The 15,137-nt window shown below is 46.3% G+C and overlaps 2 protein-coding genes across 2 annotated transcripts in view; both read left to right on the top strand.

Moving 5' to 3' along the window:
• Positions 1-13,917, top strand: part of LOC143858390 (leucine-rich repeat extensin-like protein 4) — a 28,996-nt gene extending 15,079 nt beyond the window's left edge. The window contains exon 2 of the mRNA XM_077369030.1: positions 13,313-13,917. Within this exon, the coding sequence (XP_077225145.1) occupies positions 13,313-13,431 (119 nt within the window). The 3' untranslated portion in view covers positions 13,432-13,917. The remainder of the gene's footprint in view (positions 1-13,312) is intronic.
• Positions 11,536-13,296, top strand: LOC143858391 (uncharacterized). The gene has a single exon (XM_077369032.1). The coding sequence runs from the start codon at positions 11,904-11,906 to the stop codon at positions 13,041-13,043; it is 1,140 nt and encodes a 379-aa protein (XP_077225147.1). The 5' UTR covers positions 11,536-11,903; the 3' UTR covers positions 13,044-13,296.
• Positions 13,918-15,137: the final 1,220 nt, after the last annotated feature.

Here is a 15,137-nt window from a genome sequence, read left to right as displayed (position 1 = left end):
ACACTAATGGAGAGCAGATATATGCCTTTTAACATCAACCTAATCACAATTATGAAGCGCAGAAATCATAAGACAGCAGTTATGCACTAGTGGTCAGCAGATATGTGCCTTTTAACATCAACCAAATTACAATTATGAAGCGCAGAAATCATAGGACAGCATACACATTTTTTTTTATCACCAACAGAATCATAATAGTGAAGGATATAAATCATATTAGTAGAGTATAGAAACCCATAGGATAGAATTTGTACAAAACAAGGGCTGATCTATTGTGCAGAAAAGGTGCTGAATAGGGCTGTATTTATCAGAAATAAGGTGAAGGATGTGAACACCAAAGTAGTAAATGGGATCTACATATCAAAATAGCGATGTAGCTGCCAACCAAAGATTCCAAGAAAATTAGGATCTTCCACACTTAGTCATCAAAAGAAATCAGCAAATAAAGGGATAATAGAGAGATTGTAACCTGAATATGCTATCATTCCAGATCGAAATCAAAATCAGCAGAAATTATACGCAACTATAGGAAACCATAATAGATCTTGACAAGATTGGCATAATTCTCAACTAAAATTATGATCGTGCATCATTAAATGAATTATCACATGAATATCATAAACCATAAAGAGCTGAATCATACGAAATTAAAATCTGAGATCCAAATCAAAGTTTCCACAGCTATAGCAATTCAGGAGAATCTCAAAGGGAAATGATCTTCTTTCTCCTATTCAAACCTTGAGCTAATGAGGAAATGCAACTAGTAAATTCAAGCTGTGAAAAAGAATCTGCCTCATTATCTATGTAGGGATACAAATACAGAGAAGAAAAATAATGCTCACAAGTGAAATAATAATTATCAGAATCAATGTGAAATAGATGCTACCAAAATATTAAAGTAAAATACAACAAACATATTAGATGGGCATTCATACAGTAAGATTTTTCATGTGATAAGAATCCAAATACAAACTATACAAAAGATAACCATAAAAACTGCCATTACAGCGTTTCTTTTTGAAATAGTATTGTGATAAAAACCTACCCTCCAACTATAATTTTATCTTTATGATGTTCCTCAAGATATATTCACAAACAGCCTACGAAAATTTTAATAGTAGAAGAAAACTGTTTGGATAAAAAAAAATCATGCGTTGAAGTAGAAGGAACTAATATCAACATACATTTTGCCAAAACTGTAATGATCACAGAAATGTAAACTCCTCATTGTTTCAGCCAATGGTATTTTTAACAATAAGTGTAGGACTCAATCATGATAAAATGCAAGGTAAAACATCAAGAGATTGGCATTCATTATTTGAGAGAAATGCAAGGTAAAACAGTACTATTACTCAATCATGATAAAATTCATGTCATTAACTACAATATTACCATTGCCACCTTATGAGCATCATTACAGGTAACATAAAATTTGTAAAATTGAAACAATAACTGTGTAATGAATTATATAGATGAAGGTATAAGACAGATATTCAATTCTTCAAACTGTCACATATTACACATCATAACAACCACCCATGCAACTCATTAATGTTCAACTAAAGCTATGAAGACAGGTTCATCTTTGTACATTCCCAGCAGTACAATACAAATGTTGATAACTAAAGTATACCTTACAATAACAACAAGCTCGGCTCTATATTAATCAAAGCAAAACAGACCCTGTTATGATGAAAATCATTTTTAATATGAACAAAACCAAGCCAATATGACTAGTCAACATATCCAAACAGTGCACAAATTCCGCATATATCTATTGATCCTATTGATCTATAACATATGCCATGGATCATGAAATAAACACATGAATTTTGGAGATCATATAAAAATACACTAGGAATCGGGTCTGGGCTAGCATCCAGACAATTAAGATCTATCCCATCTGTTCATGTCAATTTGATAGACACCCATTTGAAAACATCAATTCGCTCACGCCAAGGTAAATTCCGGCTCAAAGCCTCAAGTATATTGATTTGAAATTTACAATACCCATACCCTTTGTATGTCTTTCATCACATACAGAGTAGATATATGACAAGAAAATTGGCCTACAAATTCTAATAAAAATTGATGTACAACACTGTGTAAACATATCATTAAGAAATTAACCTTATAAACAATCTCAGATTTCAATCTTAAATTAATAACTCAAACAAAAAGAAATATGCACACCTAACCCTTTCTCATCTAAATAAATAAATAAATAAAATAAAATAATAAAATAATAATAAAAAATGCAATCCATTAATCAATTCCTAGAAAGAAGACCTAAATCTGAGCATTCATCATCATCCCATCACAGCGACATGAACACAAAGTAATGAAACAAGGATCATACCTGAAATTTGAGATCAAAACCGTAAGGTACCTTGGATCGGATCCAATCTCCTGCCTCTTCTTCTAAAACATGCTCTGATTTACAGCTAAAAAGTACAGATCCAAGCTTGAAATGTGCAAATCTGAGATTTCTGAATTCAGATCTAAAGTAATTGCTCAGATCTCCACCATATATGATCAATTCCGAGCCAAAGTTAACTAGATCTATGAAAAGAATACAAGGAACAAAGGTGTAGAAGACCAGATCTAGGATTACTTAGAATTGAAGCTCTCTAGGGTTTCAGATCTAGACTAGGAGAAGCTGAATCATAGTCAACGATCTTAGATCTAAGATTTTCTATGAAGGAGATGATGAATAAAAGAAAATCAAAGAGGAAAATTGAGAGAATACACTGGCCGGAGCCTGAGCCGAAGAAATGGTCGGAAAAGAGAAATGATCGGAGAAGATGATCGGAAAGGGGAGAAAATGTGCCGATCGGAGATTAAATTCCGACCGGTAGATCTGCCGGAGAAGAAGGAGTAACCGGAGAAAATGAAGGAGTTATGATTTAAATCAGACAAATGAGATTATTGATGGCTGAAAAGAAAGATCAAGAGGCAAAGGCAACTATTAGAGATGAATTGAAAGATAGACTATAAAATGACCGGCCGGAGCTCCGGTCAAGCCACCGGAGAAAAGAAACTTCTCTCCACCTCTCTCATTCTTTCTTTCGGATTTTTACGAAAATCAGCTCTTCCTCCCTCACGTCTCAGATTTGAGATCTCAGATCTGAGATTTCAGATCTGAGATCTTGGAATCTAGCAAAGATACGGTCGGAGCTTGGAGGTGGATTTGGGGAAGAAGAAGAAGAAGAAGAATAAGATGGTGGAAGGAGGTGGTACGGCTGAGAAGGGAAGGAGATGAAGGGAGAGGTTTGGCCGGAGCTCCGATGGGGTGGCCAGAGAATGGTGGTGGCGGTGCGATTTCTCTCTCTTCTCCTCTCTCAGATCTCTATTTCTCAGCGAAAATGAAATTTTTTTCTTTCTTCTGATTTTTTTGGTTTTTTATATTTAAAACGAAAGCCACCGATATTGGCACTACTATACTAATGGGCGCACAAAATTGATAAGCGCACAATGATGCCGCGACAAAAACGGGCTTATTCACCCCCCTTTTACATACAGATGATATATTTACCTCCTTTTTCCCGCGGACAATCTCCTTTTCAGATGCTTCACCCCCCTTCTGGTCTGCACTGCGCACATTCTCTCGGCTCGTTCACTGAGCAAACGCGCTCGGATCTCGACGAAATTTTACCGAGACCTATGGGAGACCTTAAGCTACCCCAGGGTTCAATTTGGGATCTCAGCTCACTGATTTAACGAGGCTTCGCAGAAACATAGCGAACCTGGGTCTGGTCAAAATGGGGTGTCTACAGAAGTTCTCTGAGGCAATAACGAAGTCCGAGGAGGAGAGCGAGTAGCTGATGAAGGAGGCAGAAGAGTTTCAAATGACCATTGGCAAGACGGTCGAGGAGAACAAGCGGCTCAAAGAGGAGTGGTCGCTCAGAAGCACAAGGCAGCCGAGGCCCTCAACAATCAGAGAGAGAGAGAGAGAGCCCAGGAGAGGCAGATAGCGGCCGTTCAAAAAAAGGAGAACGAACTCTTCAGTTTGTCCAGCGAGTCCTACAAGATTGGATTCTTTGACTGCCTTGAGGAGGTTAAGGAATTCAACCCAGTCGTGACTTTGACGGGACTGGTTCTCCCTGACCCACCGGCGCCTGACGATGACGAGCCGACCACCACCGCTGCACCCGTGGTTCCGGAGGCGGATCCAGCACGGGCTGGCAGCCATGGGGTGCCTTGAGCTCCCCTTCTCTCTTTTCTTTTGATTGATTTTTTTTTGTAATGGTCCTTTGAAGGCCCAACTTTTGTAACAGCCTTTTGAGGCCTTATTTTTGTAATGGCCCTTAGAGGCCCGACCCTTTCATGAATAGAAATTGTGTTTTGTTGTCCATTCTCTACTTGCCTGTCCCTGGTTAATACCGTTTGATTCTAACATTGTGGGCCAAGAATACTACGGGCAGACGTGCGAGGCGAACTAACCAGTGAGGACCCAAGTTTTAGTGAACTGGGTTTCTAAGCAGCAAGTAGCCTAGTTTTAGCGAACTGGGTTTCCAAGCAATGAGTACTCGAGTTTTAGCGAACTGAGTTTCCAAGTAGTGAGTACCCGAGTTTTAGTGAACTGGGTTTCCAAGCGGCGTTGGTTTTTGCGTCCGGGCTGGTTCCGAACCAGGAGTGCGCTCCCGGTCTTTGTGGAGACGAGCCGTGGCGAACCAAGCAGCGAGTACCCGAGTTTTAGTGAACTGGGTTTCCAAGTAGTGAGTACCCGAGTTTTAGTGAACTGGGTTTCCAAGCGGCGTTGGTTTTTGCGTCCGGGTTGGTTCCGGACCAGGAGTGCGCTCCCGATCTTTGTGGAGACGAGCCGTGGCGAACCAAGCAGCGAGTACCCGAGTTTTAGTGAACTGAGTTTCCAAGTAACGAGTACCCGAGTTTTAGTAAACTGGGTTTCCAAGTGGCGTTGGTTTTTGCGTCCGGGCTAGTTCCGGACCAGGAGTGCGCTCCCCATCTTTGTGGAGACGAGTCGTGGCGAACCAAGCAGCGAGTACCCGGGTTTTAGTGAACTGGGTTTCCAAGTAGTGAGTACCCAAGTTTTAGTGAACTGGGTTTCCAAGCGGCGTTGGTTTTTGCATCCGGGCTGGTTCCGGACCAGGAGTGCGTTCCCGGTCTTTGTGGAGACGAGCCGTGGCGAACCAACCAGCGAGTACCTGAGTCTTAGTGAACTGGGTTTCCAAGTAGTCTTGCAAGGAGATTTTCAAAAGAGTTTCTATCATTCACGTTCAGTATATATTTACAAAGTCACTTCCACGCCGGGTGGTTTACTACTGATAGTACTTTCGGAGGTTCTTTGAGTTTCAGGCATGGGGTAACAGGTGCTCCTCCAATGTCTCCAGCTTGTAACTTCCCGGGCGGATCACTTCTTTTACTCGGTACGGCCCCTCCCAGGTCGAGGAGAGTTTTCAGACCTTTGGTTGGGAGACAGCAGCTTTCCTTAGGACTAGATTTCCCACTCGGAATTCTCTGGGGCGTATCTTCAAATCATGATAGTTGGAAACTTTCTGCTTGTAGGCGGCGATCCTGATTCGAGACTCTTCTCGGGCTTCTTCCAGTAAGTCCAGATTTGCACGGAACCCATCTTCATTGAGTTTCTCATTGAAGTTGGTAACTCTTGGAGACGGGGCGCCCACATCGACGGGTATTACGGCCTCCGTCCCAAAGGACAAGTTGAATGGCGACTCCCCTGTTGATGTGCATGGGGTGGTACGATATGCTCACAGGACATGATAAAGTTCATCCGCCCATCGGCCAGCTTTCTCGTCCAGCCTCTTTTTAATTCCCTGAAGCAGGATTCTGTTCGTTACTTCTGTCTGCCCATTCGTCTGAGGGTGTGCCACCGAGGTAAATCTATGTTCGATCTTTAAGTCGGAACAGAATTTTCAGAAGTTCCTGCAGTCGAATTGTCTACCGTTGTCCGTTATCAAGATGCGCAGGATCCCGAATCTGCAAACCACGGATTTCCAAAAGAAGTTCTGCACGTTCTGCTCTGTGATCTGGACTAGCGGTTCAGCCTCCACCTATTTGGTGAAATAGTCAATAGCAACCACTACGAACGCGCGTCTTCCGGAGGCCGGCGGAAAGGGGCCCAAGATGTCCATCCCCGATACTGCGAAGGGGAGTGGGCTGATGATCGGGGCCATTGATACAGCAGGCTGGTGGATGGTGGGAGAGAATTTTTGGCATCTCTCGCACCTTCTGACTAGGTTCAGTACGCTTGTCTTAAGGTAGGCCAGTACAGGCCTCTTAGCAACACCTTGATTGCCAGGGCTTTGCCCCCAGATGTTCTCCACAAATCCCTTCGTGCGTCTCTTGTAGGGCGTATGCGGCGTTGCTTGGCCGGAGACACTTTAGGTATGAGAGGGTGTATGACCTTTTGTATAGGTTCTCACCATCAAGGGAAAACCGAGCTGCTCTCTGCGTCACTTTGCGGGCATCCTTCTTTGCCTCGGGAAGCTTTCCACTGCGTAGATATTCAATGATTTCATCCATCCAGCAGGATTCGTACTCCAGCTGCATTACTTCCGTGGCCTTATCTTTGATACTGGACTTCTATAGAAACTCCATGCATATACTCCCGAGAATGGTGTATCCGGAGGCGGCCAGCTTAAACAGCACATCTGCTTTTGTATTTTCTGTTCTGGGGATTCTGATGACCTCAAAACTTTTGAACTTGCTGGCTAGCTGGCGGACCTGGGAGAGGTATTTGATCATACGCTCGTCGCGGGCCTCATAGACCCCTTGAATCTGGTTTGCTACCAGCTGGGAGTCACAGTATGCTTTCAGCCTCTGGGCGCTGGTCTGGACTGCGATATTCATTCCGGCAAGGAGGGTTTCATACTCTGCCTCATTGTTGGATGCGTGGAATCCGAACCTTAGGGCATAATCTGCAGTGAAGTTGTCAGGTCCGGTGAGAATTAAGCCGGCTCCACAGCCACCCTTATTCGAAGATCCGTCGACGTACACTTCCCGGATTGGTTCGGTGGTTGATGGATCCTGATTTGCTGGTGCGGGGATGATTTCTGTTTCAGTCCCATCTTCTGTTCGCTCCTCAGTCGTGGTTTCTATCTCCACAGCCGGGGTTTGAACAATTCCAGGTTCGGTGCTCGGCTGACGGATGGTGCATTCAGCCACAAAGTCTGCCAGGACTTGAGCCTTTATCGCAGGCCTAGGCACGTACTGGATGTCGAATTCGCTCAGCTCCACGGCCCATTTTACAAGACGCCCCGAGGTGTCTGGTCGGTGGAGAACTTGCCTGAGCGGCTGATCGGTCAAGACCTTTATTGTGTGGGCTTGAAAATACGGCCTCAACTTCCTGGCTGCCATCACCAGCGCGTAAGCCAATTTCTCGACCCGTTGGTACCTGATTTCGGCATCATGGAGAACTTTGCTGACATAGTGGACAGGCTTTTGCTGACGGTGCTCTTCACGAACTATGACAGTTGCTAGAGCCGTGGGGCTCACGGACAGATACAGGAGTAGCTCTTCACCTGGTTCCGGCTTTGTCAATAGTGGCGGAGAGGACAAGTACTGCTTCAACTCCTCGAATGCGGTCTGGCACTCCTCTGTCCAGGGCGCAGTCTTGAGTCTTTTGACGGCGTTGAAGAAGGGCAGGCACCTCTCTGCGGATTTTGAAATGAAGCGCCCCAGAGCGGCCACCATTCCTGTGAGCCGTTGTACTTCTCTGATGGTTTTTGGTGGAGTGAGCTCCACCACGGCCTTGATCTTTTCTGGATTGGCCTCTATCCCTCTTCGGCTTACCATAAATCCCAAGAACTTTCCCGAGCTGATGCCGAAAGTGCACTTGGTGGGGTTGAGCTTCATGTTGTGTCTTCTTAGGACTTGGAATGTTTCTCCCAAGTCGGACACATGATCTTGTGAGCTCCGGCTTTTGACTAGCATGTCGTCGACATAGACTTCCATGTTGCGGCCAATCTGATTCCGGAAGAGCTTGTTCACGAGCCTCTGATACGTGGCCCCGGCATTTTTTAGACCGAAGGGCATGACACGGTAAAAGTAGGTCCCTTGATCTGTCACAAAGGAAGTCTTCGGTATATCCGACTCATACATTCGGATCTGGTTGTATCCGGAGAAAGCGTCCATGAAGCTTAGTGATTCGTGACCTGCGGTGGCGTCAATGAGCTGATCAATTTTTGGGAGCGGATAGCTGTCCTTGGGACAGGCCTTGTTCAGATCAGTGAAATCAACGCAGGTCCTCCACTTTCCATTAGTCTTCTTTACCAGGACCACGTTTGCCAACCAGTCCGGGTATTGGATTTCTCGAATGAAGTCAGCCCTTAAGAGGCTCTCCACTTCTTCTTTTATCGCCTGCCGCCTTTCAAGGGCGAAATGTCTTCTTTTCTGTTTCACAGGCCTGCAGGTTGGGTCAACACCAAGTCTGTGCCTGCTGACCTCCGGGTCTATGCCGGGCATGTCAGCGGAAGCCCACGCAAAGACGTCTGCATTATCTTGGAGAAACTGGGTGAGGTGGTGCTGGATGCTGCTGCTTAGAGAGGAGCTGATCTGAACGACTTTCTCATTATCGCCCTTGCACAGAGGGATGGAGATGAGGTCTTTGGCGGGCTGAGTCCCCTGGGCTTTGTCCCTCAGGTCGAGTAGCTCAATCGGCAGCGACTCCATCGCATTCTTGCCTTTGAGTGCCATTGCATAGCACTCCCTAGACTGAGGCTGGTCTCCCCGGACTTCACCCACGCCGTTTGGCGTTATGAATTTCATCTTCTGGTGATACGCTGAAGCGACTGCGCGGACCAGGTTCTGGCCAGACCGTCCCAAGATAGCGTTATAGACCGAAGTGGCCATCACTACCAGGAAGTTGACCATGGTGAAGGCTTGGCAGGGCGGCTCTCCGACGAGGACTGGGAGTTCAATCTGTCCCTCCACTTTGACGACCTCTCCTGAGAAACCGAACAGATCTGAGTTCGCCGGCCTTAAGCGGTCGTCACCTATCATCATTCTTTCGAAAGCATGATAGTACAAAATATCAGCCGAACTCCCATTGTCGACCAGGATTTTCTTCAACTCCCAGTTTGCGACGAGCATGGTTAAAACCAGGGCATCGTCATGAGGCAGTATCAGGTTGTCGAGATCCGCATCTGAGAAGGAGATCGCATTCTCTGTCTTCATCTTCTTGCTGCATGTGTGCACGGCGTTGACTCGGCGTGCATATGCTTTTCGAGCAGCAGACGACGTGCCCCCAGCGGCGGGTCCGCCCATAATTGTGCCAATGACCCCCCTTGGCTGGGATCGATGTGCCTCTGGTTGTGGACTGGATGGAGGAGGAGATTGGTTCTTCGCAAGGGGCGGCTGCGGCCGTCGAGGGCTGCGGCCCTGAGGACTCTTCTCTCTGCGCTCCAGTCTGTGGCCGTCACTTCGGACGTACTTTTTCAAATAGCCCCGGCCAATCAGCAGTTCGATTTCTTCCTTGAGCTGCCAGCATTCGTCCGTGTCGTGACCGTGGTCCTTGTGGAACCGACAGTACTTTGATTGGTCTCTCTTATTTTCCTTGGAGATCATTCTGGTCGGCCACCTCACAAACTCTTCTCTACTGATAGGGGTCAGTATGAGTCTCCGGGAGGTGTTGAGAGGGGTGAAGTTCTCTTCCCTCCTCTGCGGGGACTTCTCTTTTCTGGGACCCTGTCATCCCTACGCTGCCTGGTAGGGTTTTTATCCTCAGAGGTTCTCTTCCGATTTGAGTCCAGGGCCGCCAGTGTCTCTTCAACTGCTATATACTCCTCAGCTCCGGCCATTAGATCCACCAGCGAGTGCGGATTTTGGCGAGCCACTGACCTACAGAAATCGTTAGATCTGGCACCCCCGAGAAGCGCATTTGTGGCGGCTGAGGGATCTAGATTTGGCACTTTGAGCGCCTCCCTGTTGAATCGGCTTACGAATGCCTTCAGAGGTTCATTATCCTCCTGCGGCAGGGCCATCAAGGATGCTGTTGTTTTCCTTGGCCTACGGCTGCTCATGAAGTGGCGGACCAGATCATCCCCAAAGTCCTCAAAGTTGCTGATAGAGTTCGGTTTGATCCTTGAGTACCAGTCCCGTGCCGCACCAGTCAGTGTGGTCGGGAAGGCTCTGCAGAGGAAGCCATCGGAAGCGCCGTGGAGGAGCATCATTGTCCTGAATGTCTCCAAATTGTCCACAGGGTCAGAGGTCTCGTCATATTGCAGGACGGTTGGCATTTTAAATCCCCTGGGCGTTGGGGCGCTCATGACATCGCCGGTGAAAGGCGTCCTTCTTGAGAACGTTCGCGGAGCAGGACGGCTATGATCTTTTGCCAGCTCTTCTATGCGGTGGTCCATTTTTTCCATCCTCCGTAACATAGGATCAGTTCTACGGTCTGGTCGGTCTGGTCGGTCCAGTGACCTGTTTCTCTCCGCTGACGGGCTCGCCGCAGGGCCGGACTGACTTTCCGGGCTCCTTCGACGAGGCCGGGATTTTTCTCGCGGTGCGTGGTTTTCGTGGGCTCGATGCTTTTGTGCAAAGCGGGACCACGACCTCCGGCGGCGGTGAGGCTCCTTGTGGGCGTGCCGGGCTCTGGAGTGTTGAACTTGTCTCATGGAGTGGTGAGTCTGGTCTTCATCGTGGCGCGCTGACTCTCCCCTGTGACCGCGCGACCTTTCCTGTACAAGTCGTGGAGCTTCTGGAGGATGTTGGGGAGGCGCTTGGATCAGCTGCTGGTACTGACCAACAAGAGCAGTCATCTGTTGAAAGAGAGCTTGCACTTGATCCGGAGTGGGTGTAGGATTGAGGTGTTCCGAACGAGCCGGGCTCTGTTCGGCAGTAGCAGAAGTAGCCACCACCTGCGAGGCGATTCGCTCACTCAGGGTGCTGCGAGGCAGCACGGCACGAGTAGTCCGTGCAGTTGGTACCCGAGCATTCCTCCGTCTTGCCATTTTGTAAGGGGATTTGAACAGCTTTTAGATCGAGGTCCCACGGATGGCGCCAATCTGTTAGACCTAAAATCGGTAACAGATACGGCAGTGACGTCAGAGCTGAGCTGGAGGACCCGAGGAGCTAAAGTGAAGGAGCTAAGGAGTTGAGTCTGCGCAAGGAGCAAACGAGGTCAGAAGACCAACCTGGAGCGTTACTCTGGACAGGCCCTTCGACACTCAAGTCAGTATGAGCAAGAGTGCAAAGCTAGTTTTAAGAGTGGTGGAGGAGAGGTTATTACTCATTAGTTTGAACCTTGAACCCCCTTTTATAGAGGGAAACTGGGTGACGTGGAATTACCCACCCCAGAACAAGTGTCGGCCTGCTATAGGCTTGAGTTCACCTACTCCAGAACAGGTGTCGGCCTGCTATAGATTGCTATTTTTATACCCCATCACTGGCCTTCATTCAAACCAGTTTCTTGGATTCTGATTTATAAAATAACTTTCAGCATGAATGATAGTAAAAATTCAGCCGAAACACAAAATCTTCCCCATCAGTTAAAATGCCCATTATCATCACCGACAAACAAGAGACTACTTCTCCAAAGCCGCATCGGAAACCCTCCAAGTGCAAGTAATGAAGCTCAACAACACTTGTTCTTCAGAAAATGTAAAGAACTCACTTTTCTGTGATAATCACTCACGCATTTCAACTCCAGCCATACCCTGACAAAGTGAAAGATTCAATGACCAAGGCACACCATCCACAGTAACAGAAAACAATCTCTGGTTAAGAGAATGTTTAAAAAGGAAAAAGAAAGAGATGTGAATAGTAACTGATGCACTCACCAAAGGTACTTTATCAGTCAGTATCATTCTCCATACAATAATTACCAACAAGAGTTTGGTCATTGACGGTGTTCCTCTGATTAGGTCCCTGAGGCTCTTTAAGTAAAATTAAGAACCTCTCTCATCTGAGTGCTGGTCATCCCCATGGGCACTTGCTCATTTGTTCCAGGGCTCATATTTCTGGGCCTCTTCATCTTCGTAGCCCTATCAACGGCTACGTTTGGTTGGGACATAATATTATCGGCAACATGGGCACTTGTTTCAAAGGGTAGCAGAGGCTGCAGCAACCCATTATTGGATAAGTCCTCCAAATTCGATATCCCTGATAATCTCGGAAACTCTCCGGTCTCCGTTATCGTCCTCGCGAACAACAAATTTCATGGCTGTGTTCCTGCAAGTCTTGGAAACATGTCCGAAACCTTAAATCAGATCATACTCATGAACAATGGCTTCAGATCATGTGTTCCTGATGAGATCGGCCTGTTAAAGAAACTCACTGTACTAGATTTGAGTTTTAATGAGTTGATGGGGCCATTGCCGGACTCATTCGGAGAAATGATGAGTTTGGAGCAACTCGATGTTGCTCATAACATGCTCTCAGGGGAGATCCCGAAGAGTATTTGTGAGCTACCGAGTTTACAGAACTTCACGTTTTCTTACAATTTCTTCACCCGAGAGCCACCTGTGTGCTTGAACTTACCTGATTTTTCAGACCGGAGGAATTGTTTGCCGGCTAGACCTGCTCAGAGGTCTGATAAGCAATATAAGTACTTCTTATCCCGTCCTGTTGACTGTAATTCCTTTAAATGTACTCCTTTTGTCCCTCCTCTTCCTCCTCCCCCTCCCCCTTCCCTTCCTCCTCCAGTTTTTTCGCCGCCGCCTCCTCCTCCACCACCTCCGCCACCACCACCACGTGTATACTCTCCTCCATCACCACAACCTCCTTCACCGCCACCGCCATCTCCACCACCGCCATCTCCACCACAGCCATCTCCACCACCGCCATCTCCACCACCGCCATCTCCACCACCGCCCTCACCTCCCCCGCCATCTCCTCCACCACCTTCTCCATCCCCACCGCCGCCTTCACCTCCAGCACCATCTCCCCCACCACCTTCTCCAGCCCCGCCACCACCATCTCCACCACCACCTTCTCCACCACCACCACCACCATCTCCACCCCCACCGCCGCCACCCATCTACTGCGTTCGATCTCCACCACCCCCACCGCCAAATTCACCACCTCCACCGCTCCCCTCCACCCCCAAGTCCATACTACTATAATCCGCCACCGCCCCCTCATTCACCTCCTCCACCTTCACCACATTCACCTCCTCCACCGCCCCCTCATTCTCCTCCTCCACCTTCCCCACATTCCCCACCGCCACCCCCGCCTGCTTACTATTATAACCCACCTCCACCCCCACCTCTATCTTCTCCACCTCCACCCCCAAATTCGCCTCCCCCACCTCCTCCCTGCATAGAACCCCCACCACCTCCTCCTCCATGTGAAGAATATCCACCCCCACCACCAATTGTCTACAATTCTCCACCCCCACCGCCAATTGTCTACAATTCTCCACCTCCACTTCACCTTCACCTCCTCCACCACCCATTTATGAGAGCCCACCACCTCCTCCGCCTGTTTATGAAGGCCCATTACCACCTGTAGTTGGGGTTTCATATGCCTCGCCCCCAGCTCCGCCCTTTTACTATTGACTCTTTTGAGAACATCTCTTTCTACCCTATAGTTGAAGCGGAAATATACCATTTATTTGCGCTGTTATGGGTTATGGCTGCACTTCTTTTGCATTTTCTCTGTCAATCCCTCTGTTTTTCTCTCCCTGGGCGATTATCTCTCTGGAAAAATGGGGCGAAATGGGAATTATCCGGTGTTGATGGAAGTGACAGAGAAGAGAATACAGGGAGAGAGAATGGGAAATTCTCCATATTTATTTGGATTATGGATGTTGGAGTTGTGAATAAAAATGGTTCAGAGAGAGAGAGAGAGAGAGAGAGAGTAGTTTCAGGGAAATGTAATGTATAGGCATGAGATTCATCAAGGATATGCAGGCATGCTGCTCTGGTAATTTCTCTTTTTCCAACTTTGTTCATTCTTCTTCGTTTATAATATGATGATTACTTATGTATTTTCAGAGATTAGTTAGGGAACCGATCATTTATTCTTTTTCTTCTTCTTTGATCTAGTATTGTTGTGCTTCTTTGCTGTATTTTCATGGGTGATTCTTATGTTCTTGAGCTATGCTTGAAGTTTTCTCGCTGTTTTTTTTTTCCTGGATGAGCTTTGAAAGAGGTAGGAAACATGTTTCTTCTTGTTAGAATTCATTGGCTTTATTTGTTTTTCCCTTTTTTTTTTTGGTTTGGTTTTCTTCCATGATTGACGTCAAAGAACTGATTTCCAGCCATTGATAGTCGGGTTTATGACAGAGAGAGGTGGGAAACATGTCTTTCTTTCTCTTGTATTGAAAAACCTGTGATTTTGATCATGTTATCATGGTTTTGAATGTTTACTCTGATTTGATGTTTGAAATTGAAGATCTTCCTGTTTCCAGCTATCATTGGGTTTTAATTTGTGGCTTGGATCACATAAGATTCATGTTCACTCTTGTTCTTTACTGCCCCACTTGATTAGGATGATATATGTCCATTTCTTGCCATTAAAATATAAGGGGAATGCTGTAGACTGAACCTTGATGTATAGACTATAGATCTTCTCTAGCTTGCATCCAATTAAGAGGATAGACCCATTGCAAAGATTCCACCTACCAAACAAAAACTCATTACACATCTCACAAGATAAGAAAATCAGGAAATGGCCATAAGTGCAATTTATTTCTGGAATTCATGATAAACAAATAATTTTTCCACCCCTTTTCAAGCATTTCCAACCCCTTGAGTTTCTCTTCTCCACAAAATGGGAAAAGGGCAATCAAAATGGATGAAATGTCTTGAAAAGGGGGAGGAAATGTCATTTCCCTTGACCAAATAGGCTTCTCTCAATGGGACCTTGGCACATTCTGATGGATCCAAAGGATTTGAACGGTAATGGACAGGATTTGGGCACACCAGTTGGATCCAAACCATGTCCATTGTATCTATATCCTAAGGTCCGAAATTATTTTGAATCGTCACCTTGTTGTGGCTGGAAAATCTCTGTCAATTTAAATTAGATTAAAAAGTGCCTAATAAATTCAGGAGGGTCATTATCATAACAATGTAAGAGTGTGGATAGATTTCTTTTTCCTAAGATAAGAATTGGGTAAAGCTAGGGCCTAGGCCTAGGCATTGACTGAAGAAAACTAAACTGTAAAAATAAAAAATAATAATGAAACTCTCCTAAAATATGAATAAAAAGAG

Source organism: Tasmannia lanceolata, unplaced genomic scaffold, assembly GCF_043159265.1.
Source record: "Tasmannia lanceolata isolate RefF3 unplaced genomic scaffold, GAP_Taslan_0.1 ptg000026l, whole genome shotgun sequence".
Taxonomy (NCBI): Eukaryota; Viridiplantae; Streptophyta; class Magnoliopsida; order Canellales; family Winteraceae; genus Tasmannia; species Tasmannia lanceolata.
Note: the sequence above shows the minus strand (reverse complement) of the source record. Positions and strands in the feature narration are given on the sequence as shown.